The sequence below is a fragment of the Sminthopsis crassicaudata genome, chromosome 2 (genome assembly GCF_048593235.1).
Source record: "Sminthopsis crassicaudata isolate SCR6 chromosome 2, ASM4859323v1, whole genome shotgun sequence".
In the NCBI taxonomy this organism is placed as follows: Eukaryota; Metazoa; Chordata; class Mammalia; order Dasyuromorphia; family Dasyuridae; genus Sminthopsis; species Sminthopsis crassicaudata.
This window is the reverse complement of record NC_133618.1, coordinates 500,468,849-500,493,687: the sequence shown is the minus strand read 5'-3', so window position 1 is coordinate 500,493,687 and position 24,839 is coordinate 500,468,849. Positions and strand designations below refer to the sequence as shown.

Here is a 24,839-nt window from a genome sequence, read left to right as displayed (position 1 = left end):
CATTCTACATTGGTAGGGAGAGTTCTGCATACCTATGAAATTACCCATCAGGTATTAAAAAAATATATTGTATATATCTGTGGAGATGTATTTTCAGTATATTGGATGTCATTGTAAGATTTTCAAGGGCACATTTTAATTTTTAATCTTTGTATTCCTAACACTTTTAGTATGTAGTAGGCAATAATACCATCTAGTCAGTTTTTCGTGTCAAGAATCACAGAATCTCAGGTAAGAGATCTTGGAGGCCAATTGCCTCATTTTATAGCAAAGAAAACTCAATCCTATTGAAGTTAAGGAAATGTATAGTGAAAAATGCACTTAATTTAGAATCAATTCATTCAGGCAAAGACAAATGCTTCTAGAAGAACATCACCAAGGCTGCCCAAGGAAAACTCCACATTTAGTTCAAGCTTGTATTGGTGATAGCAGTAGTAGAAAAAAAAACATATTTGTAAAATGTCACTTGACTGGTGAATTTGAGAAGAAGTATGTGGCCACCTTGGGTGTTGAGGTCCATCCTCATGTTTTCTATGCTAACAGTGGTCCTATTAAATTCAATATTTAGAATACAACTGTCCTAGAGAAATTTGGTGATCTGAGAATGGCTATTATTTTAAAGCTCAGTATGCTGCTCCAATGTTTGACCCCCTTTCAAGAAACAAAAAAGTGCACACTGATTTGAGCCCAAGTTCGAGAAAGCTGCCCAGACTCGGAGACTCACTTTGCAGCTGAAGAACCGAAGGCTGGCAGAGGTGAATGACTTGTTGTCAAGGAAACATAGTCGTGTTTGAATTCAAGGCTTCCTCTCTCCAGTGTGAAAGAGCCCTGAAAACCGCTGCCTTAAGGGGGCGGAGAAAGGAAAAGTGGGAAGGAAGTTGGTTTTTTGCCCGACTCCAAGATGGCCGACCGCGGTGTCGCTGCCAGTGCTCCGAGGAAGCGCAGGAAGCGTTTCCCCCTCACAAAGATGGAAGCGGACGGTAGAGGCGGGGCGGAGCCGGAAGCGGCGGCAGCCTGTCATTGGCACCGGCTGAAGCTGCGGCCGGGAAGGCGGGCTCGGTTTGGCTCGGCTCAGTGCGGGTCCGGGCATGAAGCTGGTCCGGGCCGCCCTGGGCCTGCTGCTCCTGGCGCCGCCCTTGGTGCTGGCGGTGGAGCCCATCAGCCTGGGGCTGGCCCTGGCCGGCGTGCTCACCGGGTACATCTCCTACCCGCGCCTTTACTGCCTCTTCACCGAGTGCTGCGGCCGGAAGAAGAGCCTTAGCCGCGAGGGTAGGGCCAGCCCGGGGTCTGGGACGCGAGGTGGCGGGAGAGGAGGGGGAGGGGGAGAGAGGAAGGGGGGGGGAGGGGGAGGAGGGCGACAACCCCCGGGCTCCTCACCTTCGGTCTGTTTTTTCGTCTACTCAGTGGGGCGATGGGGACTAATGAGCAGTGCTCCCTGGAAGCTAATTCAGGGGGACCAGGAAGCATCTATTGCTGGACTCCGGCCCCGAGAGACCCCCGGTCTCTGCCGTGGGGAGGAAGCGGAGTCCCCCGTGGAGGATTTAGAGAGCTGGAAAGGACCTTGGGGATATTTAGTACGGTCCTTTCGTTTGAGCGGATCGGGAAACTGAGGTCCCTTAGCGAGGACGAATCGCGGGCCCGGGAGTACCCCAGTGGTCGGAAAGGCATTGCGTTGTGCTAGAGAGAACCTCTGGATGGATAGAGGCCGGAGACTCAGGTTAGAATCCAGAGTCTGAAACCTATGAATGTGTGAATAGACGAATGCATAAATCGTAACAATAGCTTGTATCTAGCGCTTTAAGCGTATTTTATTCTTAAAGTCACCCTGGGAGGGAGGTGCTGTTGTTATCCCCAGTTTACAGATGTAGAAACTGAGGGACTTGCTCGGGGGTATACACAGCGCCCCCTAGCGGCGAGAGAAACAGGCACCATACAGCGCCCTGGGAAGTAAAAAAAAAAAAAAAAAAAAAAAAAGGAAAACCACGAAAATAAGGCGGCCCCTGCTCCCCCAACCTGCTTTGTAACTGGAAGGATGATGGCTGCGGTGTGTGTGGGGGGGCAGTTAGTGGAACCCCAGCCCCGCGGGTCCTAGAGGACTCCCGGCTCCCGCCTCCGGGCCTTTGTCCTGGCTATCCCCCCTCTGGAGTATCCCCTCTGCCTCCGAGGGCCCCTTCCTTTCAGATGCAGTTCCGTTGCAGTTTGGGAACTTTTACCGATCGGCCTCTCTTTTCAAACTACTTTGTAGTTATGTTTGTTCCATATATAAATATATATGATCTTGTTTCTTTCCGTTAAAATGTAAACTCCTTGTGAGTAGACATTGTTTCGTTCTGTGTATTTCTTTACCCAATACCCAGTGTGGGGCCTGGCGCAGTATTTAATAGATACCTGTTTGGCAAGTCCTTTCCAGAAAAAAAAATGGTGGTATTGATTTGATTATAGTTGCCAAAAAAAGAAGTAGAAAGAGAGGGGAGGGGGTTGCTGGATTAGGTTTAATATGAGGTAATGTTAGCTTAGTTTTAAAGAGGAAGAAGCCTGCGTGAGATAGCATGACTTGTCCAGTTGGACAGGTCTGGGGCCACAATCTTAAAAGGTGAGAACCAGTCATAATTAGCCTGCCCCACACCTGGCCATGCTTCTTGGCAGAGGTCACTTTTTGGAAAGGCAAGAATGATGTGGTGGGTAAAGCCAGCCTTGGAGTCTAAAGCAGCTGGGGTTCAGTCCTGTATGACCTGGGCATGTCACTTAACCTAGTTTCCCAGAAAATTGTATGGCTATAAATAACCGGAGTAGCCCGTCCATATCAATGAAGGGATTTTCCACACTGAAAGTTCCCTCTTACATATGAAACAAAAGAAAAAAATCATCTCATAGTGTTGTCAGTGAAACACTTTGTAATCTAGAAATGTGAGCCAAACAAAATTACAATTAAAACCAGGTGACTCCCAAGTCCAGTAGTCTTCCCATTGTATTCCTCAAGGAGAGAGATCAGAGAAAAGTAAAAGGTGGAGATTGGATGGTACCTGGTAAGGTCAAGGGGGAAGATAGTTTGGTTGTCATGGAAAAAATGGTAGAGGCTCCTGAGATGTGTAGAGGTTTTATGGGGAGGAAGTTGGGAATCAAGATGGGAACTGCGTCCTGTCTCCAACAAAAAAAAGGGGGAGGTTCTATGTTTGGGAAAAGAGGAGACCCTGCTTCAACCTTCTTTGCAAGAGAAAATACAAGTATCATCTTAATTGAAAAGAAGAAAGATGTTGAAAGAGTCTTGCCTCAGTTGTACAACTAGTACTCTGAAGCCCTGTTTTCTTCCTGAACTGAGGAGGGCAGTAAAATAGGGTTAAATTTGGGTACTTAATCCTCACGTGTGAGGTAGACTCTGAAGAGGCAGAGTCCTGTTTGGCAAACTTATGACAGTTTTTGTTCCTGTTTGAAAAAAGTAGAAGATGATGTGGCATAGTATAGATGGGGCCCAGGAAGTTTGCAACAGGGAAGAAACAGCAAGGGGTCTGGTGGGAAGTGTCTTTCATAGTATTTTGGGGGAGCTGAAGAAGCAGGTTATTTCAGCCAAATGCTAGTCAGAGCTGGTTTGCATTCCAGAAGATCCAAACCAATCCTTAGTTGATAGTATATTTTGTCTAATCTGAAAACCAGTTGATTATTTGCACATGACAAGTTTTGCTTTTTCCTCAGCATTGCAGAAGGACCTTGACAGCAAGCTCTTTGGACAGCACCTTGCAAAGAAAGTGATTTTAAATGCTGTCTCTGGGTTCATAAGTAACCCGAAGACCAAGAAACCGCTTACCCTCTCCCTGCATGGATGGACTGGCACGGGGAAAAATTTTGTCAGCAAAATCATAGCTGAGCATATTTATGAGGGTGGACTTAACAGTGATTATGTACATCTATTTGTGGCCACATTGCACTTTCCACATGCTGGGAACATCACACAGTATAAGGCAAGAAGACAATTTGGAATTCTTTCTGACAACATGAGGATTAGTCTTTGAAAATTTCCTGTGGGTAGCAGTGAAGTTCATGAGATAATATATTGAAAAAAAGATCTCGGAGGATTTCTTTCCAGATGTCAGTTTTATATTGTATTTTGCATATTCCTAAAAATTATTGCATTTGGGGAGCAATATATATATTTGATGCACAAGCAGTTAAGCAGTTAGAGCTTTGTAGAAGTGTCCTTTGTGCTGAATTGGTAAAATTAACGTTCAGGATAGGAATAGAATATGGCACTGGAAGAATCCCACTTTAGGGATCCAACTGGCAAAAAAGTCCTCATTTTTCATTTGAGAAAACTGAGCCCCAAAGTGAGGAAGTTATTTATTACTCATGTAGCTAGTTACAGAACTAGACTAGAACTCATAACTTCTGCCAGTGGAGCCTCTTTCATGTACCATTTCTATAACTTATTTGTTTGATTTCACTGCCAAAAGTTTTTCGGGAGGTTTTTTTTTTTTTGTTTTGTTTTTTCTTTGAGAATGGGTAAGAATACTTAAATTGATTTTCTTCATTATTTCTTTCTCTGATATAGATATATTAGTATTACTGTTCTAAGGTCATAAATAATAGAAGTTTTTCCACTATTTTTAATTCACTAGGTTATTCTTTATTGTGCTTTATTTTCTTTTATAACTAGTAGTATCCAATTTGAGCTAAAAATTTTTTATTTCCAGATAATCAGTAGGATGTTATCATATTATAACTCAGTAGACTATGTTTTCCTCATTAAAATACACAGGATCATATTCTTTCCTGTTTCTTCTCTAATTATGACAAAAGGGGAAAAAAAAGATTGGGATGACATTGAAGTGATATCAATAAAAGAAAGATTCCTTATATATTTTAGCTACTTCTGGGATAACATTCGTATATATTTTATATGTAATTCTTATTGAAGTCTCCTCTGAGTATCTTTGGTTTATTGTAATCCAGGACCAGTTACAATTGTGGATTCGAGGCAATGTGAGTGCCTGTGCAAGGTCTATATTCATATTTGATGAAATGGATAAGATGCATGCAGGGCTTATAGATGCTATCAAGCCGTTCCTTGACTACTATGATTTGATAGATGGGATCTCCTATCAGAAAGCCATCTTCATCTTTCTCAGGTAAGATGAGACTTGGAAGGAATAAAGAATTCTGAAGTGTCTTAAAAGCAACTAAAATAAGTTCTTATTTTTATATATATTTCACAGCAATGCAGGAGCTGAAAGAATAACAGATATAGCTTTAGATTTTTGGAGGAGTGGAAAGCAGAGAGAGGAAATAAAGCTGAAAGATGTAGAACAAGCATTATCTGTGTCCGTCTTCAATAACAAGAATAGTAAGTAGCAGTATGTGTGTGACTCAGTGTTTTGTATATATGGGTTGGGGAGGGGACTTTGTTTTCTTCATGTCTAGAATGTTTTAGGCTTTAGTCTGTACATTTGGAAATGTTCATAGTTTTTATCCTTTTTTTGTTACATTTTAGTCTAAACTATTTGCTTCCTGCCTTCCCTTCCCACTCTGCATTTGAGAATGCCACCATTTGACCCAGATACATACATACATATTTATTCATATGTGTGTATATAGATGATATATATATATATATGAACCATATTATTTGTACTTCCTTATAGATCCTTTGTAATTGATTTGAATATTTATATGCTTGGAATAGCTAGATTTTTTGGAGTTATTTTGTGAGTAATATTGCTGTTATTTTACATAGTATTCTCTTGGTTCTGCTAATTTCAGTTTTCAGTATTTCATGCAAATCTTTCCATCCAAAGTCAACCTGTTCATCATTTCCTACAGCACAATCATATTCTACAACTTGTTTAGCTATTCCCCAACTGATAGGCATTCCCCCAATTTCTAGTTCTTTGCTCCCACAAAGAGAGCTGTTAAAATATTTTTAGAACAATTTTCATAGTTTTTTATTTTCTTATTTTAAATCTTTTCTTTTTATTCAGGAAGAAAAGGAATTTTCTTGGGCTATAACAGCTCTAGTGAATTGGATATGTGGACTTCTTCATCTAGAATTTTTTATATTCCTAATTTTAACTTTTTAGAACTTGGTTTTTTAAACTTTTTTTTAAAATTAGTGAACGTATTTTCACTCCCTCCAACTCTCTGCTCTTTAACTAAAAATACCATTAAGAAACAAAATCTTGCTAACAAATATAACGGCCACATCCATAAATACTTGTTTCATTTCGTGCTCTGAGTTCATCTTTCCTCTGTCTGTGGGTAGGTAGCAGGCTTCATAATTAGCACTGTGCAGCCAGGATTGGTCATTGCATTGTCCAGAGTTCTCAAGTCCTTCAAAGATGTTTGTCTTTATGGTGCTTTTATACCATAATTTTTTCAATCATCTTCCAATTGAGGGGCATGCCTTCAGTTCTCTGCCTCTTGAAAATGAAAAAAGCAATCCATATGGATCCTTTTTCTCTTTCCTTCCTATCTTCTGAGGTACAGGCCAAGTGGTGATATTTATGGCCACAGAATATGCAGGAATAGTGACTTTGTTATTCCCTGACTATACAGAATTCTGTATGGGTCATCTGTTCTAATCCCTGATTAGATGAGGAAACAAGTCTAGCTTCCTCAGTTAAGTGATTTGCTCAAGGTCACAGGTCTGGCATATGTGAGATGAGAATTGGAATCCATGTCCTGACTGTAATTCCAGTGCTCCTTTCCCTGAAGAACACTAACTTTCACCAGTACTGACTTTGTTTCCCTTTCTTCCAGGTGGCTTTTGGCACAGTAGCCTAATTGATCGAAACCTCATTGATTATTTTGTTCCATTTCTACCTCTGGAATACAAACATCTAAAAATGTGCATCAGAGTTGAAATGAAATCTCGTGGCTATGAAGTTGATGAAGAGATTGTAACTAGAGTAGCAGAGGAGATGACATTCTTCCCCAAAGAGGAGAGAGTTTTCTCTGATAAAGGCTGCAAAACTGTATATACTAAGTTGGATTATTATTACGATGACTAAATATTTCAGGATGCATTTATTTGCATTGAAAAAGAAAGTACTCAAAATGGAAACACTCGGTTTTTTTTTTTTTTTTTTTTTTTTTTTTTTTTCAAATTCCTTTGCCTAGATGAAAAGGAAAATGAATTTTAAGTCTTTTATAAAAAAAAAAGTGGGGGGGAATTCTTCTTTGCATTTTTTATTCAGAAGAATCTGCAGTACCCATCAAACCTTTTCAAAAACCTGGATCTGCCTCCTTCACTTATGGGAACAGCACCAATGAAAGAAGTCATCCATTATTTAACATGTTTATAACAGTGCCTATGATTTTTTTAAATCAAGTTTTAAATTACAAGTTTCTGTTTCAAGAAGACAAGTAAGTTTTATGTAAGATATGAGTTGACTCAAAATAGTTTTTAACATGAGAAATTATGCTCCAAGAGTCTAAATTTTGAGGTTTTGAGAGTTTAAAAAAAAAACAAAAAACAAAAACAAACCCCAACTTGATAATGATCATGTCTTAGTACAGAAGCATTCATAATCTGGAAGGCATTTCCTAGATCTGTATTAGTGTAGCCCAGGGACAGGAATAGAGAGGAATAGAGGGTAATTGAAATTGTCACTTCTGCCCCCAGGAGCTGAGAGTTTTTTAAAAAAGGAAAAATACTTGAGAAGATGAACTTTTGAGGCTGTTCAATATACATGTGTCACAAAAAGCCTTAAAATGTCTTTCCAAGCAAGTTCATTGCAGTGATACTAAAATAACTGGTAATTAGCAAAACTTGTAAGAACTGAAACAGTGAGTTTGTAAAAACAGGATTGTTCTTCAATGAAAATAACATGGCATTTTGAATGTTTCCAGTATATGACTAGAAACATTATGAAAAGGAAGGCCAAATAACATATCCCATTTGTGTCCATCTCACTTTTTACTCATGATGACTTGCTCCGAAGGAAGAGCAACTGTACTATTTATGTACCTGCTTTCCTTATTTATACGTGGTGAGTTCTGCCATATTTTAAAGCCCTTCTCTACAATGACCAGTTTTTGCTTTTATGATAAAGGGATTAACAAAACTATCTTCGTCCTTGGCTTGGAAACCTTGGAAATTTACATGCATCTAATAAAGATGCTAAGGATAGTGTTTTTATTTATAAATAACTGGTTTTTCAATAAAATTTGATTTTGTAGTCTGTGAATACATTTCTTCAAGGAGAAAATAACCCCTGAAAGCCCTTGCCTTGTACACTTCATATATAAGATATACATATATAAGACATATATGTTAGAATGAAGAGAAAAATTCTGAACATTTGTTTGATAGCTGGAAGTGGGTGAGATTAAATAATATGATGCAATTTAGAAGAAAACTTTACCTCATAGAGATACACCCTCCTTTTGGGAATAAGTTTCTAGGAATTGCATAAATTAAGTTTCAACAATAGTCTGTTATCTAAAAGACAGTTATCTAGGACTTATAGTCTTAGAATTATTTTTAGAAGGATATCTAGTCTGACCTCATACCTAAAACTCTAGAGTCTCACCTCATTTAACCAAGATGCAAACAAACAGTAACAGAAAAGTTGTAACTTTACCATGTGAACAGTGCACGTCTCTGCCTCATTCTAACTTCTGCTCTTTGGCCCTAAGTCTGAGCACTTCTGCCACAAACAAATCTACAAACGCTACAAAGTGCCATGGAATTGTGAGCTAAATAGGAACTCTTCCCTTTCTTCCTCTGCCTCCATTCCTTATTTTAAAGATGAGGAAACAGACTGGAAGTGGAGGATGGAATTTACCCAAAGTCAGAGAGGTTCTTAAGTAATAGAATTGGAACTGAAATCTGAATCTTTGAACCCCCAAAGTCAATACTTTTCCCATTAAATCACACTTAGCCTTTCAGTTATTTGAAAACAGCTACATATTATCTCAAGTCAGCACAGAGGTCATGCCTAAGTTTAAGAGGGCCTTTACATGTCTAACAACATAGTTTGATTCCAAATTGTATATGACTAAGAGACAGCATGGCAGAGTGGCAACTTTACCACTACCCATCTGAGCCTATTTCCTTGTCTGTAAAAAAAATTTGATTTCAATTTTTCACGAGGGTTTCACACATTTTGTATTAATCATTTTCTGTGCTTTTAAACATTACTCCTAATAGCATTTGTATAGCACTTAAAAGTTTGCAAAGAGTTTTATGAATATGGTATTTTATGTAGAAAGTTTTTTCAAGTTCTGACAAAAACATTGTAACAATTTTGATTCCCCAAATGATTAAGCTTATATGAATGAAAATAAGCTTTGCACTCCTCATAGGTATGGTGAGTCTGCCCAGTATTACTAAGTTATTACGAAAAAATAGAACTTTTATTCTCTAAAACTAATATAATTTTAGAGCCTAAAGTAAGTTTAAAATCATTTCTCAGGCTAAATCTCATGAAGATTGTCAGTTTAATTAAAGAACTAGTAAACAAGTGCTTTTTGTTTAAAAATTGCTAAAAAATTACTGAAAGGAAGACATTGTACATCAAATGATAAAATTTCAGCTTTATTTGATTTTTATTCATAGTTTTAAAATTCTCATTCACATTTTTTAAGGGAACATTTAAAACCACAGGATGGATAGAGGGGTAGGGAACAGAGAATTACTTGTAGGTTTTCTAAGTTATAAATCAGAAACAACAGTCCAAAGGCCTAAGGTTACTAACGTATTCAGTTTATTGCAACAGAATAAACAGGTCACCACCAGACCAACTACCCACACACAAGGTCATTAAAAAAAGCCAACTATTCCAATTTGAGAATATATATTAAAAATATAGAAAGTGCCATCCTGGGGGGGAATTTTATTAAAAGATCCATTTGGTGCTTTAAAATTTTTCTAATATTTAACATATTATAAAAATATTCATTCTCTTAACTTTCTTATATGTATAAAAAGGCTGCACAATTAACCAGTTGCACTGCAACTATAGTTCCCACATGTACTGGAATTAAAAAACTCTTACTTCCCTCAAAGAGGCAACTAACTCAGTCTATGTAGGGGAATTCAGGTAGGATTCAGGTTCCAGTGGCAAGGCAGATCATAACTAGCCACATCAGATCTTAATTTTCACTCATATTACTATAAAGTTCGTAATAGGAATCCAAACTATACTTGAGTGTAAGAGTCCGTATGGAGAAAGGGATAAATTTTAACTCCATTCTATACCTTCCCTTATATCAAATAGTTTTTCACACCTTTCATATATATTTCAGAACTATCAAAAATATATATCTTTGAAAATACTAGTTATGGCATATAACAACAACCTTTCAGTGACATGAGTCACTTGCATGTTTATATGAATCATCCATTATTAATGAACAAATCCTGTGGATTTCATACTAGAGTTGCAGGGACCAAATTCCAAGATTGACTCATATAAGCTGTAACAGGCAAAAGTGTTTGACTACTAGAACTAGTGACTCAGAATCACCCAAAGCAATTTGAATTTGGTATCAAGAGTTTGGAGATGTATTTCAGGAACATTAGGCCGAAGTTTAGAGGTACAATGCAATCTTCTGACCAGAAAAAGTGTGAGAGCATTGTGATCTGGACACTGAATCAATCAATAGGGCTTGTTTGTATTAGGTGACCTCAGTGCTCCACGTCACCATAGGCAGAGGAATAGACAGACTAAAAGGTCAAAGAGATTCTATCCTCTACTCTGGAAACACTTCTAAGATTATACTATGGGCTGATTGTAAAATAAGATAAGTTTCCTCAATGGCACAATTCTTCAAGTTCAAGAACACATATGGTCATATGCTCTCATCTAGTATCCTTTGTAGTTGTGGAGTGCTCTAGGTTTTAAATGACCATTCCGGGAAGTAATAAGTGTTCTATGTGTAATGAGCAGAAAGTAAACAGAATAATCCAATCTAAAATTCTTCTGATGAACACCTAATATTACCTGGAAACATCAGGGCCAGCCCCAAGGAACTCCCTTCAGTTAAGACAGTCATTCTGATGTATAGCAGATGTTATGGAGTCAGCAATAATTCCAATTACTTTACAAACACAAATAGTTGTTAAGGCCACTTATGGCATTTAGGATGACAAGCTTGAGTGGAATTTTTCAAGTCCCATCTTCAACTGAAAACTATCAGGCTGCAGAGTTCTTTAGTGATATGTTTTTAAAATCCACTCTTCTTAGAAAGTTATCTTTCTCAAAAGTCATTAAGTGCAAATGTGCAGATTCCTAAAAAGGGTCTTCAAAAAGTGCTTCAGAACAGCAAGACCTGCATCTTCTTGTTGCCTCTCAGTAAAAAGCTCAGTGAAAATCTAGCCTTGTCTGAACTGTCTTGCAGCCCTTATCAGAATAGATTTTCTCTTCTTTTGGGAAAAATGTCATTTCATCTGCCACTCTTGTAACAACTTCTTCATTGATAGCAAAACCCCTTGATTTCATCTCTGCCCTCACACACATTTTCACATGTCTGTATTCCAAGGGCAGAAACGGAACAAAATAATCAATGAGGCTCTTGTCTATCAAACTAGTGTGCCACAAGCCACCTATAAAACAAATCACAATTGGGTTAGATAAAAGTCAAGGAGAAATGACATTCAACTTGTAGTTATCTCTCATAAATACTTCTTCAATGTCACAAAAACCTGTAATTTTAACAGTATAAAAAAAGAATCTTTTCTCTATAACTTAGTATTAGAATCTAAGTTTTGTTGCAGTGGAAAAATCATCGTTCTTTGACCAAATTATTGAGGATCCATTTCAAATTTATTTTGGCTGGATATAATAAGAGATTCAATTCATCATTAGGTTCATTTTCTTGGTAGGACCTTTCAGCACTTATTCTCTGCTTAACAGCCTTATATAATGATGAGACAATAATGTAAGATTTCAGTGAAGGTAAATAATTTCCAAGGGAGGCAGAGGAATGAGATTGCCTCAAAGACAAGAACTGGATTTAAGTCCCAGCTTGGACATTCTCAGAATCTTAAGCAATTTTCTATGACAATGGGTTGCAGAAAATGCCAGCCTATATTGGGAAGAGAACTTCCTGGCAATTCCTTATGCCACTGAAATATTTGTTATCTTAAATAGTCTTTAGCAAAACAATGGAATCTGAGTACTGTTACCTGCAAAAGACTTAGTGTCTAATGGCTTTCAATAAATGTTGACTGAATCAGTGGATAAAAAGGATGTTGACTAAGCTTCATGCAGGGAAAGAGCAAATAATCAAACCAATGTTTCACATTGAATTTCACATTGAAAAAAAAAATTCATGTCAAGAGAAGACTTTTGGCCAAGTCAAGGAAACTTATGCATACTTACTGTTTTTATTATTGAAGACTCCTAGAGATAGCACAGGCTCCAAGTCTTTGAGCTGAATGTCTTCTCTCTTTTTTCCTGCCCTCCAAAAATCGAGGGCCACTCTAGTTATAAGATCAGCTCCCGCATTGCTGAGTTTTGAGAAGGGGAGGGAAGGTTAAGGAGAAGAAAAACTTAATGTTATTTTCAAAATCCAAGATAAAACAGTTAAAAGTTTAGAATGATGCCTCCCTCCACTGTTCTATTATTTATTTTTCATTCACAAACATTTAACTAAGCTATTAATATATATGGTCTTCTACTGGATGCTGTGAAAGGCTTAGTCTCTATCTATAAAGATTACTCTCCATTTTTGTGAATATTATATTGTAGAGATTATCTTTAATTTCTTTTGTAACCATTAATGGCAATTTGTATATGGTAGGCTTTTCATAAATGCCTATTAACAAAACTTGATATTTAATAACTGACTGGGCAGTACATATGGCCTAGATATTAGGAAGCACAGCTGTCAGGCTCAGGCTGTAAAATTTATTCAAGGCTTGATTCTATCAAGTGTCAAAGTTGAAATTTTCTCTTCAACAATTTTTTTTTTGTATTCTGACAAACTGTCAATATAGTTGATGTGTATCAAGTTATACTCTTATTATATTGATGAAGCAAGAGACAAAAATGCTCCATACACTTCCCTACCTACCCCTTCCTTGCCACACAACCTTCTATATGTAAATCATCCCCATTTTATCTGCATGTATCACAACCCTTTCATCATAATGCTAATATTTATGATATGATATTAATACATTATAACAAAAGTCCACTGAAATGTTACACAAGCCTGATCTTAAGAAAAAACATTGGATCCTGTAAGAGGCTGTAGTTCAAATGTTAGCTCTGCCACCATTCTAATCCTGGGCAAGTCCTCGATTCTCTCTGGGCCTGTTTCTTTATTTGTAAAATGAAGCTCGACTTGATGATCAGAGGTACCTTCTACCTTTAAGTCTACTGTTCTATGACATTCTATTTCCCATATCCCACACCATAATATGGGTACAAAGAGGGTTTCCAGTTTAATTGATTCAATTTTCTCTCATAGACTGTTGATGTAAAATTGAATGTGGACCAGACTGAGGACCTAGGACACCTTGTCTCAGCATTTATTGAATAAAGGGAAAAGTTCAGAAGCCTTCCTTACATCCAAGTACCGTATTAGCCACCAAAAGAACAAGGCAAATTTCTCCACCACATCCTAACCTGAGGAAGATAAAGATGGCTTTCCGATAAGAGATTCCATCAACTTGATCATAGTAGTCTAGAAATGGCTTGATGGAATCAATGAGCCCACGGTGCAATTTATCCATTTCATCAAATATAAAAACGGATCTTGCACATGCACTCACATTGCCCCGAATCCACTTCTGCAGCTGCTCCTATATGAAGAACAAAAAGATAATATGAAATCCTACATAGAAAGTGAAGGGAATGGGAATGGGCTGAAGGCAGTGTGACTAAGAAGGAAGAGCATTCTTGATTCTTACCATTGAGATCTCTTGTTTCTATGGAACTTTACGTTTTTGAAAGTATTTTAATAGATTACTTCATAAAGACTTCACAGCTGGTAGAAAACAAATACTAAAGATGCCATTATCTCATTTTACAGATGGAAAATCATGGTTCAAAGAGGTTAGTTAAGTGACTTGTTGAAGATAACTTAATAAGCAATAGACCTGAATGCACTTCCTGATTCAAACCCTGCATACTTGTTTCTTTGGAGAAGGCCTCTCTTGTGCTGTGCCTGAAAGATTAACAAAATGCTTCACATACATTATTACATTTGACAGTCTGAGGTAAGTAATATAAGCATTATTCTTCCCATTTCTAGTATAATGGATGTAAAAACTGATGTTCAGATCAGTGCATTATTTATTTATTTGGTTGGTTTTGCAAGGCAGTTGGGGTGAAGTGACTTGTCCAGGACTACATAGCTAGGAAGTATTAAGAGTCTGAGGCTGAATTTGAACTCAGGTTCTCTTGATTCTAGGACTGGTGCTCTATCCACTGCATGTTGCATTATTTGTTGTATAGGAACAAAAATTACCAGTGAGCAACAAGCCTACATGAATAAATAGGTATGATTTTAATAAAGAATGCCATGATTTAAAGTTGGAATACCTTATGTCACTTTGTCTAATCTTTTATTTTAAAAACGGAGAAACTGAGGCCCAGAGAATTAAAATGACTTGTTCAAAGTCACAAAGGTAACTTTTTACAGATTCACAGCTGAAGGAGATAATATCTTATGAAATGACTAAGTTAACATTTGTTTACATTGAGGCCATTAAGTAAAAGAAAGTTAAAAGTCCTACCTTTATTCTCCTAAATGAAATAGAATAATATTTCAAAAAATACATTCACTTACTTTTGCTAATCCACCAGTATCAGGAAAAGATCTGGAAGAACAGTTTTCTTTTCCAAATTCTTCTATTATTTTGGTTTCCATTTTTTAAAGGCTATTGTGATAACCAGACTTTATAACTACACTTCCTTGTTTAGTTGAGTTTCTATTTCTTAGAAACAAGAACTTAACTACAGGGGCATAATGCTTAACTCTACTGGGAAGTTAATTTCTGCTCATAGCAAAACATGAACACACAATTTAAAATTTAACCTAATGAACAATTTCAAAGAAATGAAATGGAAAAAAGTCTTCAAGGGGGACCTTTTACCCAAAAGGGGTTCACTTTTACCCAAATTAGTTCCATAAAGAGAAAAGAAAGGAATGCAAAAGCATCAGGGGCAAAAAATTATTTTTAAAAAGTGTTTCATTAGACAGCCAAAAAAATGCAAATCTCAAAGGAGATCAGGAGAACTTCAATGAAGGATAAGTTAGCAGACTGCCAAGATCAAATTTAGTGCATCTATGGATCAGAAAGCAATCAATTCTCTTACCTGATACAGTTTTATCTCCTGCTCATGTGGAAAATGCAGAGTGGAAACAAACAGATGGACGAAGTTACTCTTGAGACCTTTGGGGTGAAGGTTTTCAGCCACAATCTGACTGACAAAGTTCTTGCCTGTGCCAGCCCATCCGTGTAAAGAGAGAGTTAGAGGCTTCTTTGGATTCTTGTTGTTCCTGAAGCCGGTCAATGCCTTGAGAATCACCTCTCTAGCCAGGTGCTGTCCAAACAGTTTCTCTTCTAAATCTAACTTCAGTGCTGAATGAACCATCCCAGAAAAAAAAAGAAAAAGATACACACACATTTAAAAACACAACGGGAAGATGGCAAGTGGCTCTGCTGACTTAGGATTCTTGGCTAATGTGAGTGATTTCTGAAGGGTTTCGGATACACTCCATAAAGTCCAATTATGCATGCTAAATAAAGCCACTCAGATAGTATCTCCACTTTCTGTTAAGTGTTTTTCATTTGTATCATCATTCACATTAGCCATCTTCATTCTAAAACACAGCACTCAAATGTATCGCTACTTTCTTCCCAGTATCTTTTCTTAAGAGTGCTCTGCCCCAATTAAGCCTCTGCTATACCCCCTAATTCAGACCCAACAGGGTTCTTACTCCAGTTTACCAAGACTAGCATTTACCGAGGAGGCTGGGGGGGAGCACAAATAACAATTATCACTCCCAAATGCTATCATTTTAATTTCTTTTGACGTGTAGAATTTAAGGTCTTATCTGGGTTCTCAGGAATTACCAGCCAACACTTCTGCAATCTGCAGCTGAAAGCCAAGTGTCCAGCTGAGTGAGAGCGTGCTGGGTTGGGTGCAGATCAGGAACCACCGCTCAGGCTTTCTACTCCAACTTTCTCTCACTTAAACAGTTCCAAGCCATTCCCCTCTTAGCTCCTCCCCGAACTAAGTGTCTTTCCTAATTTAATTCAGTCCACTACCTTGTTTAAGAAGTGCATTTCTCCCCATCACCCTTCCCTCTTCCAGACAGAGAGAACCCCCTCCTTCTGCGCTCTCGCGTCCTCCCCAGTCCCAGCGACCCTCACCCGGGGCTGCGATCCCGTCCCTTCCCCCATTTGCTGCACGTTCAGCACCCAGAGTTTAAAGGTTCTGCCTGGCAGCTGCCTCCGCCCCCCAATACTGCAAGCGTGGCGGTCGGGATCTCCCGCACGCGCACGCCGCCCCGCCCCGGCACAAACCCTCCGCGCCCCAGAGTCCGACCCCCTCCCGGCCGCGGCCCGCTACCCGAGGCGTTGAGCGGCTGCTCCTCGCGGCAGCACTCCACGAAGCGGCAGTAGAATTCTGGGTAGGAGAGGTAGCCAGTGAGGGCCGAGGCGGCGCCGATGGCGATGCCCACGCTGATGGGCTCGAACGGCTCGGCCGCCGGAGCCAGGAGCAGCAGCAGCAGCACAAGCAGCGGTGGCGACGGCGGGAAGATCGGTCGCTGGAGCCGTCCCATCGCGACCTCACTCAGCACGCCGTGCAGCCCGGGCTCCATGAGCCGGGCTTCTGCTCTTCGCGTCACTTCCGCTATGCCAAAAGGCGCGTGAGGCCCTCCTCATGACGCCATCTTTATAAGGAGAGGAGGCGGAGACACCCTTTCTCCTAGATTTCGCCATTTTTGTGAGGGGCACGCGACGACCGTCTGGGCGGAAGTGCGGGATTGGGAGTAGCATGGCTTCCGATGTCTTCGCCCAGATTTCCAGCCCACCCAGCCTTCCTGCAGAGTCCAGCCTCACGTGTCCGGAAGCCGAACCGCCGCAGTTCTAGGACCGCGCTGGGCTTCTTCTGTCGCCTTCCTTCGGGGCTGAGGGGCGGCCTTGGTGCGCCTGGGAGCATCCCCGAAACGCCGCCGAGGCAGCCGGAGCGCCGGGATCGTGCGCTGAGCCCCGCTGTAGGCTCTAGGATAGAACCCCCCCATCCCACGTCAGCTGCTTCCTGCTCGTGACCTAAAGCGGTTAAATGAGGGAAAGCATTTAATTTGGGGAGGAGCCAGCAGGGGGTGACTTGGCATGGTGTAGGCTGTGCACTACTTCGGGTAGAATGCCGCAGTTGGGCTAGAACACCGCCCTCCATCCTTGCTCTGGCCCTAAACCTGTGACCTACAGTCAAGAACTCTGGGCTTTGAAGCCTCAGGATGTACCACGTGGCGGAGAAAGGTCCTTCCTGGGTAAGGAAGGCAGTGTGTGTGAAGAGCGTTGGATACCTCGCTTTATCCAGGGTCCCAAAACTGGCTTGGAAACTCTGAGTTGAAAGGGACCTTGCTTGTCTCCTATTTTAATTTTAATCTTGCACTAGACAAGACTACCCAAGGTCAAATGACCTTTCAAGCTTTCAACTTGTTCGTTTCATTTTTGGATACTTCCCATGGTTGGACGAATGCTAATACTGGCAGAAAAATGACCGAGCAGTGGCCAGGCCGTGGCCGCCGATGTCTTTCATTAAATGTCAAAATGAGGAGGGGGCCCTCGAGAAGCTCCCTGAAGGAGAGATTCTGGGAACTCTGCCTCTGGGAGACTCCCCAGGGAATCTAGACAACCAGCTCCGTTCTATTATCTAGGAGGGGCTGGTTGTCCGGAGCTGGAGATTCCAACCCCAGTTTGCAGCCCAGACCTCAGTTATTATAAAATGAGATTACTTCAATTAGTCCCACCGAGGGACAGCTAGGGGGCGCAGTGGATAGAGCACCAGCCTAGAATTCAGGAGGACCTGAGTTAAAATGTGATCTCAGACACTTAACACTTCCTAGCTGTGTGACCCTGGGCAAATCACTTAACCCCAGCCTCAGGGGGAAAAAAAATTAGTCCCACCGAGATAAACCACTTTATCTTGATTTAACATGTATGGGACTGCCTGCCCTCTAGGGGAGGGGGTGGAGGGAAGGAGGGGAAAATTCGGAACAGAAGGGAATGCAGGGATAATGTAAAAAATTACCCATGCATATGTTCTGTCAATAAAAAATTTTTAAAAAAGAGATAAAGAAAGCTGAGCTAATATAATAAAAATGGTAATTCTACCTAAAAAAAAGTGACTCTATAAGAAGGAACTGACAGTCCTGATGAGTATAGAATCAGTGAGGCCATGGGCTAGCTGAGATCACTTACAGGAGGATTGAGTTCTTGATTTTGGGGTCTAAGTCAAAGGGGAGAACTCAAGGAGGTACCATCCTCTATACCCCAGGACTAGGGTGATTACGCTAACAATCTGCTTAAATTTAAAAATTAATAATAATAATAGGCAAAGACAAAAGAACTTTACCATGGAAAATTACTATGGGAATGAAGTATGCCATCAGAAGAGGATATTGAAGCAAAAAAAAAGTCTCTCCTACCCCAAAGACTAGTGTCAAGTGGTAACCTGCCCAAAAAGAATTCATAGAACTTAAAGAAACTTTAAAAATCAAATGAAAGATTGATTAAAATCCCTATCCTAGGATTATGAAAAGAAAGTCAACCAATTAAAAGAGGAGATCCAGAATCTTAAGGGAAAAAAATGATTCCTTGAAAACTAGAATTGGGCATGGGAAGCCAACAAAAATTATGAGACCAAGAAATAATAAAACAAAATATAAAAAATGAAAAGATAGGAAAAAAGTGAGATCTCATAAGAAAAACAACAGATCTGTAGAATAAATCAAGAAGAGAAAACAATGATTAATCTACCTGAAAACTATGAAAAAATAAAGAATCCTATACAATAATACAAGAAATAATTAAATTTTGTCTTGAAGTGTTAGAACAAAAGGGGAAAGTAGAAATAGAAAAAATCCACTGATCACTGAAGAGGTTTGGCTCCCCTCAATTCCTGGTGGTCAGGGCGCCAAATGAAGAGGTTTGGCACAGGGCAGGGAGTTGTGGGAACCCCTTTGGTCGTCGCAGAAATCCTTTAAAAGGAATTTATGATCCTGAAAAGCTAGACTGGCAAAAAGAAGTTTATGATTGGCATTGGGAAGTCAGTCTTTGCTATGCATGAATAGAAAGACTGAATTCTTTGGTGGCATGGTCCCCACAGAGGGATATAAAGTTTTTAGTGGAGGAGTCCTGGCAGAGAGAAAGTTTCTAACAGAGAAATCCTCTAGCAGAGAAATCCTGGCAGGGACGTAAAGAGGGCATAGTCCTATTAGAGAAATAGAGAGATAAAGAGAGAGAAACGCTGACAGAGAATATCATTTCAGCGGGCAGATGGGGTACAGCTTATGCCAAGGGAGAGCATAACATGTTAGTCCTCTGCAAGGAATGAGGCCCAAATTGCCTCTTTTTATAATTGAAACCTTGGCTAGAAGCTTGGAACAGCTCTTGATTGGAGCTGGGAGCAGTTTGAACTGAAATCAGAATAGAAAATCTTGGAATTGAATGAGTGTTTCTGGGCTAATTTCCAACTCAATAAGGTTAGGAGTCAACCAATCCCACCTAAACAATAGTATGAAAACAATTTTATCTTGATTCCCTGGGATGGGTCTCTCAGAGAAGAGCTTAGTATTCCCCCCAAAGTCAGAGAAAGAGAAAGAGTTTCAGGGCTTCCTTCGTCAATCACCACTTTGAAAGAGATCCTGTAGGTTTTCCTTACAGGAACATCATTGCCAAATTCCCAAATCCCCAAGTCAAGGAGAAAATATGAGCAACAAGAAAAAAAAATTTTAAATGCAGCAGAGCCACAATTAGAATCATAGAAGACCTAGCAACAGCTGCATTAAAAGACTACGGGTCTTGAAATGCTATGTATCAAAGAATGAAAGTCCTTAGGTCACATCCAAAAAATAGCATACCCAGCAAAATTAGGAATAATCCTAAATGAAAAAAAAAAGGGGGGGGAGGCAGCTAGGTGGCACAATAGATAAGAGTACCAGCCCTGAAGTCAGGAAGACCTGAGTTCAAATTTGACCTCAGATATTTAACACTTCCTGGCTGTGTGACCCTGGGCAAATCACTTAACCCCAATTGCTTCAAGAAAAAAAAAAAAAAGATATTCAATGAATTGTCAGGATTTCAGAATTTTATTGCAAAAAGACTTGTACTTAATATGATTTGTGATATGTGATTTGGCACCAAATGATGTGTTTGAGGACCAACATGATGTAATGTAAATACCATATGATGTCAGGCACCAAAAGTTGGGATTCAGTCATGTGAGGAACTCACAATGGTCATTTTCTTTGACAAAAAATAGATTTATTATCTTTTTTTATTTTATAATTATAACTTTTTTTTGATAGTACATATGCATAGGTAATTTTTTTTACATTATTCCTTGCACTCCCTTGTGTTCCGAATTTTCCCCTCCTTCCCTCCTTCCCTCCATCCCTTCCCCAGATGGCAGGCATTCCCATACATATTAAATATGTTAGTATATCCTAGATACAATATATGTGTGCAGAACCGAATTTTTTTTTTTTTTTCCAAAGGAAGAATTGGATTCAGAAGGTAAAAATAACCTGGGAAGAAATACAAAAATGCAAACAGTTTACACTCATTTCACAGTGTTCCTTCTCTGGGTGTAGCTAATTCTGTCCATCATTGATCACTTGGATCTGAGTTAGATCTTCTCTATGTTGAAGATATCATCAGAATACATTCTCATACAATATTATTGTTGAAGTGTATAATGATCTCCTGGTTCTGCTCATTTCACTCAGCATCAGTTCATACAAAAAATAGATTTATTTAGGGAAGAGATTACAGACAAAATGAAGGGATACAATAGATACTGGAATGATAAATATGAAATAGAGTTGGAAGAGCACAGAAAGGGGTTTTAAATAATAAAAAGGGCAGATTTCTTAGTGGAATAAGATTGGGATGTTGCTATGGTGTAGGAAATGATGGAAAATATGGAAAAACTTGGATTTATGAAGGATGGTGTTATCCACCTTCAGAAAAACAGAAGACAGATAAGCATAGTATGATCTTACATATATATATATATATATCAATATATATGTATGTATATACAATTAAATATGTACATATTTAATTGTAATCTTTTGGTGGGAGGTAGGAAAGGGAAAAAAAATAAAAAGAATATAGCAGAAAACAAGAGAAAATCTACAAGGAAGCAAAGAAAAGATGAACAGCTCTAACACAATGAGTAGTAATTATATAGTCTTTCTTGAAATGGAAATTTATTATTTCATATTTTGAATTCTCTCTTATGTTTTGATTTTACATGGCAATGTCTTTTTTTTTCTTATTTTGTAGTTGTTTTAAATAAATAAATTATAAAAATTGGGGAAAAAAAAACCCAAAAAAACAAAACAAGTATATTATTCTTTAAGCTTGTAATTTTTCTTGTATTGTGGAATTTGGGAGAATATCAGAGGTGATTAGAAATGTGAATTCTCTTATAATTAAGAGAATATGCTTTTAATTATAAGCTCTGAATTTAATCCTCCTCCTTTAATAAGTAATTAAAATGAATGTGATAATAGTCTTTGAAAAATTATAATAATGAAGCACCTTTTTTTCTTAAAATGTAGAATTCTTATGATTTAATAAAAGATGAGAACCTTCCCCTCCCCCCAAGAGCTGTGATCCATCATGTTTGGTAAAATCATAGTATCTTGTTAACCATGTGAATGTCTACAACAATGAAAGGTTACTTTTAATGTGACTTACTCTTTTCCCCTGTCAGGAAGAAGCCCAGCAGGCTATTATCATATATAACCAATTCCTAGACTATTCTGTCTGAATAGAGTGATTGTGAGGAAGGAACTCTTTAGTCCCCAACCTCTGAGCATCTTTAAACAACCTTTGAGATATTGACTAGCATATCGTTGGATAGGTCTGGGACTTGGTCTGTCAGATACATTCCATCTGGCTCCTTTATCCCCCTGCCTTTGAGCTCCCTGGTACTTCCTTTGATCTTTGATCCTTTCTCTGGGTTCCTGCCTGCAAAATCCCAAGGTTGTATTTCCCCTATACAGGATCTGCTTGATGGGGGTTGAGGTCCCTTTAAGATTCCTCTCTGATTGCCCAACCCCCATGGCTGACCTTGATTCACAAATCCTGGTCAAAAGCACCCTTTTAAATATCTGGGCCCAGCCCCACTATCTGCTCAGCTTCCTCCAGCCCTCACAGGATTTGAGCTAACTGAAAAGCCTGCCAAGAACTTGGGGGTACTACCTGTCATCTTTTAGGTATAAAAGAGCCAAGTGGAGCATTCTCTTTGCAAGAGCCCTCCTGCCAACACATGGTATCCTTCCGACCAAGTGTTCCTGCCCGCCCAGCGGCCACCTCTGTCCCTGGCGTCTTTCTAACTGAGCTTTACTTCCAAATTTCTACAATAAATCTTTTTATCAATCTAGGTTTTCGGGCTTGTAAATTCATTTATAGGGGACACTGCGCCTCATGGGATTATCTATGCGCCGACAAACGGGGTTTCCCCTTTCCCTCATTATGCTTATGATGAAGATGTTTGCTAAGATCTTTGCTAAGACTACTATCAGATACTCTATCTCCTTCATAGTGCCTTCCTTTTAATGGCACCTTTCTCCTTACTCTAGCTAATTTTGGTTAATTTGTTAAACTTCTTTATGGATCTAACCTGCTAAGTCATAGCAGGTTTACTCCCACCTCATGGAGTATTTCGTTTCTCCTGGTTAATTGTGAATTCCTGTGGGGGATTTGTCTTTTCCTTGTTAACTATATGTTCTCTCAACTTTATTTCATATTTGCTACTCCTCGTGACTATTTCACCTCCAATTTGTATGAAAGATATTAAGAAAGGCAGTCTGAGAAAGCCTGGCTTCTCATCACAGGTACCTTAAAGATGCTAATCAAGGCGGTCTAGGGACATCGTGTTTGCTTTATGGTAACTTAAGCCCCCAGGGTGACTGTTTTAGTTTCCTGAAAAAGGGAAAGAATAAGTTGATTCCAGGATTCATTGTCTGATTATCAAACATTTAACCAACTTGTCATTCCTCCATTTCTTACGGTGGTCAGATCTCATCTTATATCCCATTTGAAATTTGTTTATTGCTTTTGATGGGATACTGCTTCTAGGGGAGTTGTAGCAGTAATTCTAAGGCCACCTAGCCTAGGGAGTACTATTAAAGCGGGTTGTGGTCCCTCCCTTTAAGAAATTGATTTGTGATCCTTTCAGATTGATTTGTGATTCAGATTACTCCCAGACCCTCCGGGCTGATGCATTAAACCTGCACCTTTGATTCACAAATCCTGGTCAAAAGCACCCCTTTGAATTCCAATAGGAGATCCAGGCTTGTCCCAGCCCCCATGGGATTTGAGCCAGCTTGGGCTCTCACAGCCCCCATTGGATCTGAGCCAACTTGGGACTCCACCCACTCCCTTTAGCTAAATCTTTCATTGTAAAAGGAGCCAAACTAAAATCCTCTCTTTGCAGAGGTTCCAACATGCCAGCCAGGGTTTGACACCCCAAAGAGCTTCTGCTTTGGAATACTGTTTCCGATGTTGTCTTTACCCTCACCTAATTCCTTTAACTAGATTTTTACCTTACTTCCAATTCCCTTAAATCAACCTCTTTATCAATCTAGGTTTTTGGGTCTGTAACCCCCTGACCACCAGAAACCCTAATTTCATTTGGGTACCCCAAATCTAAACCTCATCACTGTTATTTCACAAACAATGCTGGCTGCCAGATAACAGTCTTTAGTAATAACAAAGTTTCTGAGACAATAATGAGGTGCATGCCAGGCCATAAAATTCAGGAATGAGGTACATACCAGACCACTCCTCAATTTTACCTTAGGCTGTAAAATTAGTGATATGAAGCATCTAATCTCTTTATCTTTTTCCTATAAATTTATCTTCTTGCTCCCGGTTTTTTGCTAAATCCTTTTGGAAGTTAGCCCTCTGCTATTGGCATTACAAACTTTGCTCCTTCACTTGGAGATTGTTTTAAGCTTGCAAATTCTTTTGAGATACTTTGGGACACCAGTTTGAAACCCCCCTTTGAGGTCTCCTTTGAACCTCAACATTTTTAAGTCCAAGTCTGCTTATTATAAAGGCTTCCTTCAATTGGCTTCAACAGCTTTTCCAGAACTTAAATTTCCTATTGACAAGTTACATTCTCAAGTCCAATTAAAGTGGCTAGAAGTACTTCTGATGAGGATGAAAAAAACCTCAACAAAGACTAGGTCTTTGTTAGTGGGGTGGGGCTTACGGGAGGGGCATTAGCTAGAAAGGACCTGAATTACAGTAAACAATCTGGAAGCCAAGCTTCTCTGGAAGCAAACTAGGAGGAGTACTGATAAAATTATCTCTTTAAGTGGACCTTTTGATTTTGATTGGGCCTTTTGTGTTACGGGCCCTGATTGAATTCCTTGTTCAATTCCTTGCACCGAGGAACCTTATAGTTATTGTTTCTAATCTGACGACCAAGTTATGATGTCAACCTCCAAGATATTTCTCTTCTATAGAAGAACATATATATATATATATATATCTTACTTGCTAGTTAATGTCTATTAGGGCCCTAAATCCTTTATAGGGTTAACCTGATAGACAATGGCCTATTTCCCCATTTCTTTGCAGGTTCATTAGGAACTGCCTACCTTGTGGCAACAAATTAATTTTGTCTGTCTTATGG

The 24,839-nt window shown here is 39.2% G+C and overlaps 2 protein-coding genes across 2 annotated transcripts; one reads left to right on the top strand and one right to left on the bottom strand.

The window, feature by feature from the left end:
• The first annotated feature begins 1,016 nt into the window (after positions 1-1,016).
• Positions 1,017-8,174, top strand: TOR1A (torsin family 1 member A). Its single transcript, XM_074293865.1, has 5 exons — positions 1,017-1,269; positions 3,691-3,956; positions 4,945-5,120; positions 5,208-5,335; positions 6,748-8,174. Exons 1-5 carry the CDS (start codon positions 1,089-1,091, stop codon positions 6,996-6,998), a joined length of 1,002 nt encoding a protein of 333 aa, XP_074149966.1. The 5' UTR covers positions 1,017-1,088; the 3' UTR covers positions 6,999-8,174.
• A 1,347-nt stretch (positions 8,175-9,521) lies between these two features.
• TOR1B (torsin family 1 member B) lies at positions 9,522-18,244 on the bottom strand. The gene is made up of 5 exons (XM_074293864.1): positions 16,524-18,244; positions 15,264-15,529; positions 13,569-13,744; positions 12,318-12,445; positions 9,522-11,539 (listed from the first exon to the last, which is right to left on the bottom strand). The coding sequence occupies exons 1-5, from the start codon at positions 16,774-16,776 to the stop codon at positions 11,298-11,300; spliced, it is 1,065 nt and encodes a 354-aa protein (XP_074149965.1). The 5' UTR covers positions 16,777-18,244; the 3' UTR covers positions 9,522-11,297.
• Positions 18,245-24,839: the final 6,595 nt, after the last annotated feature.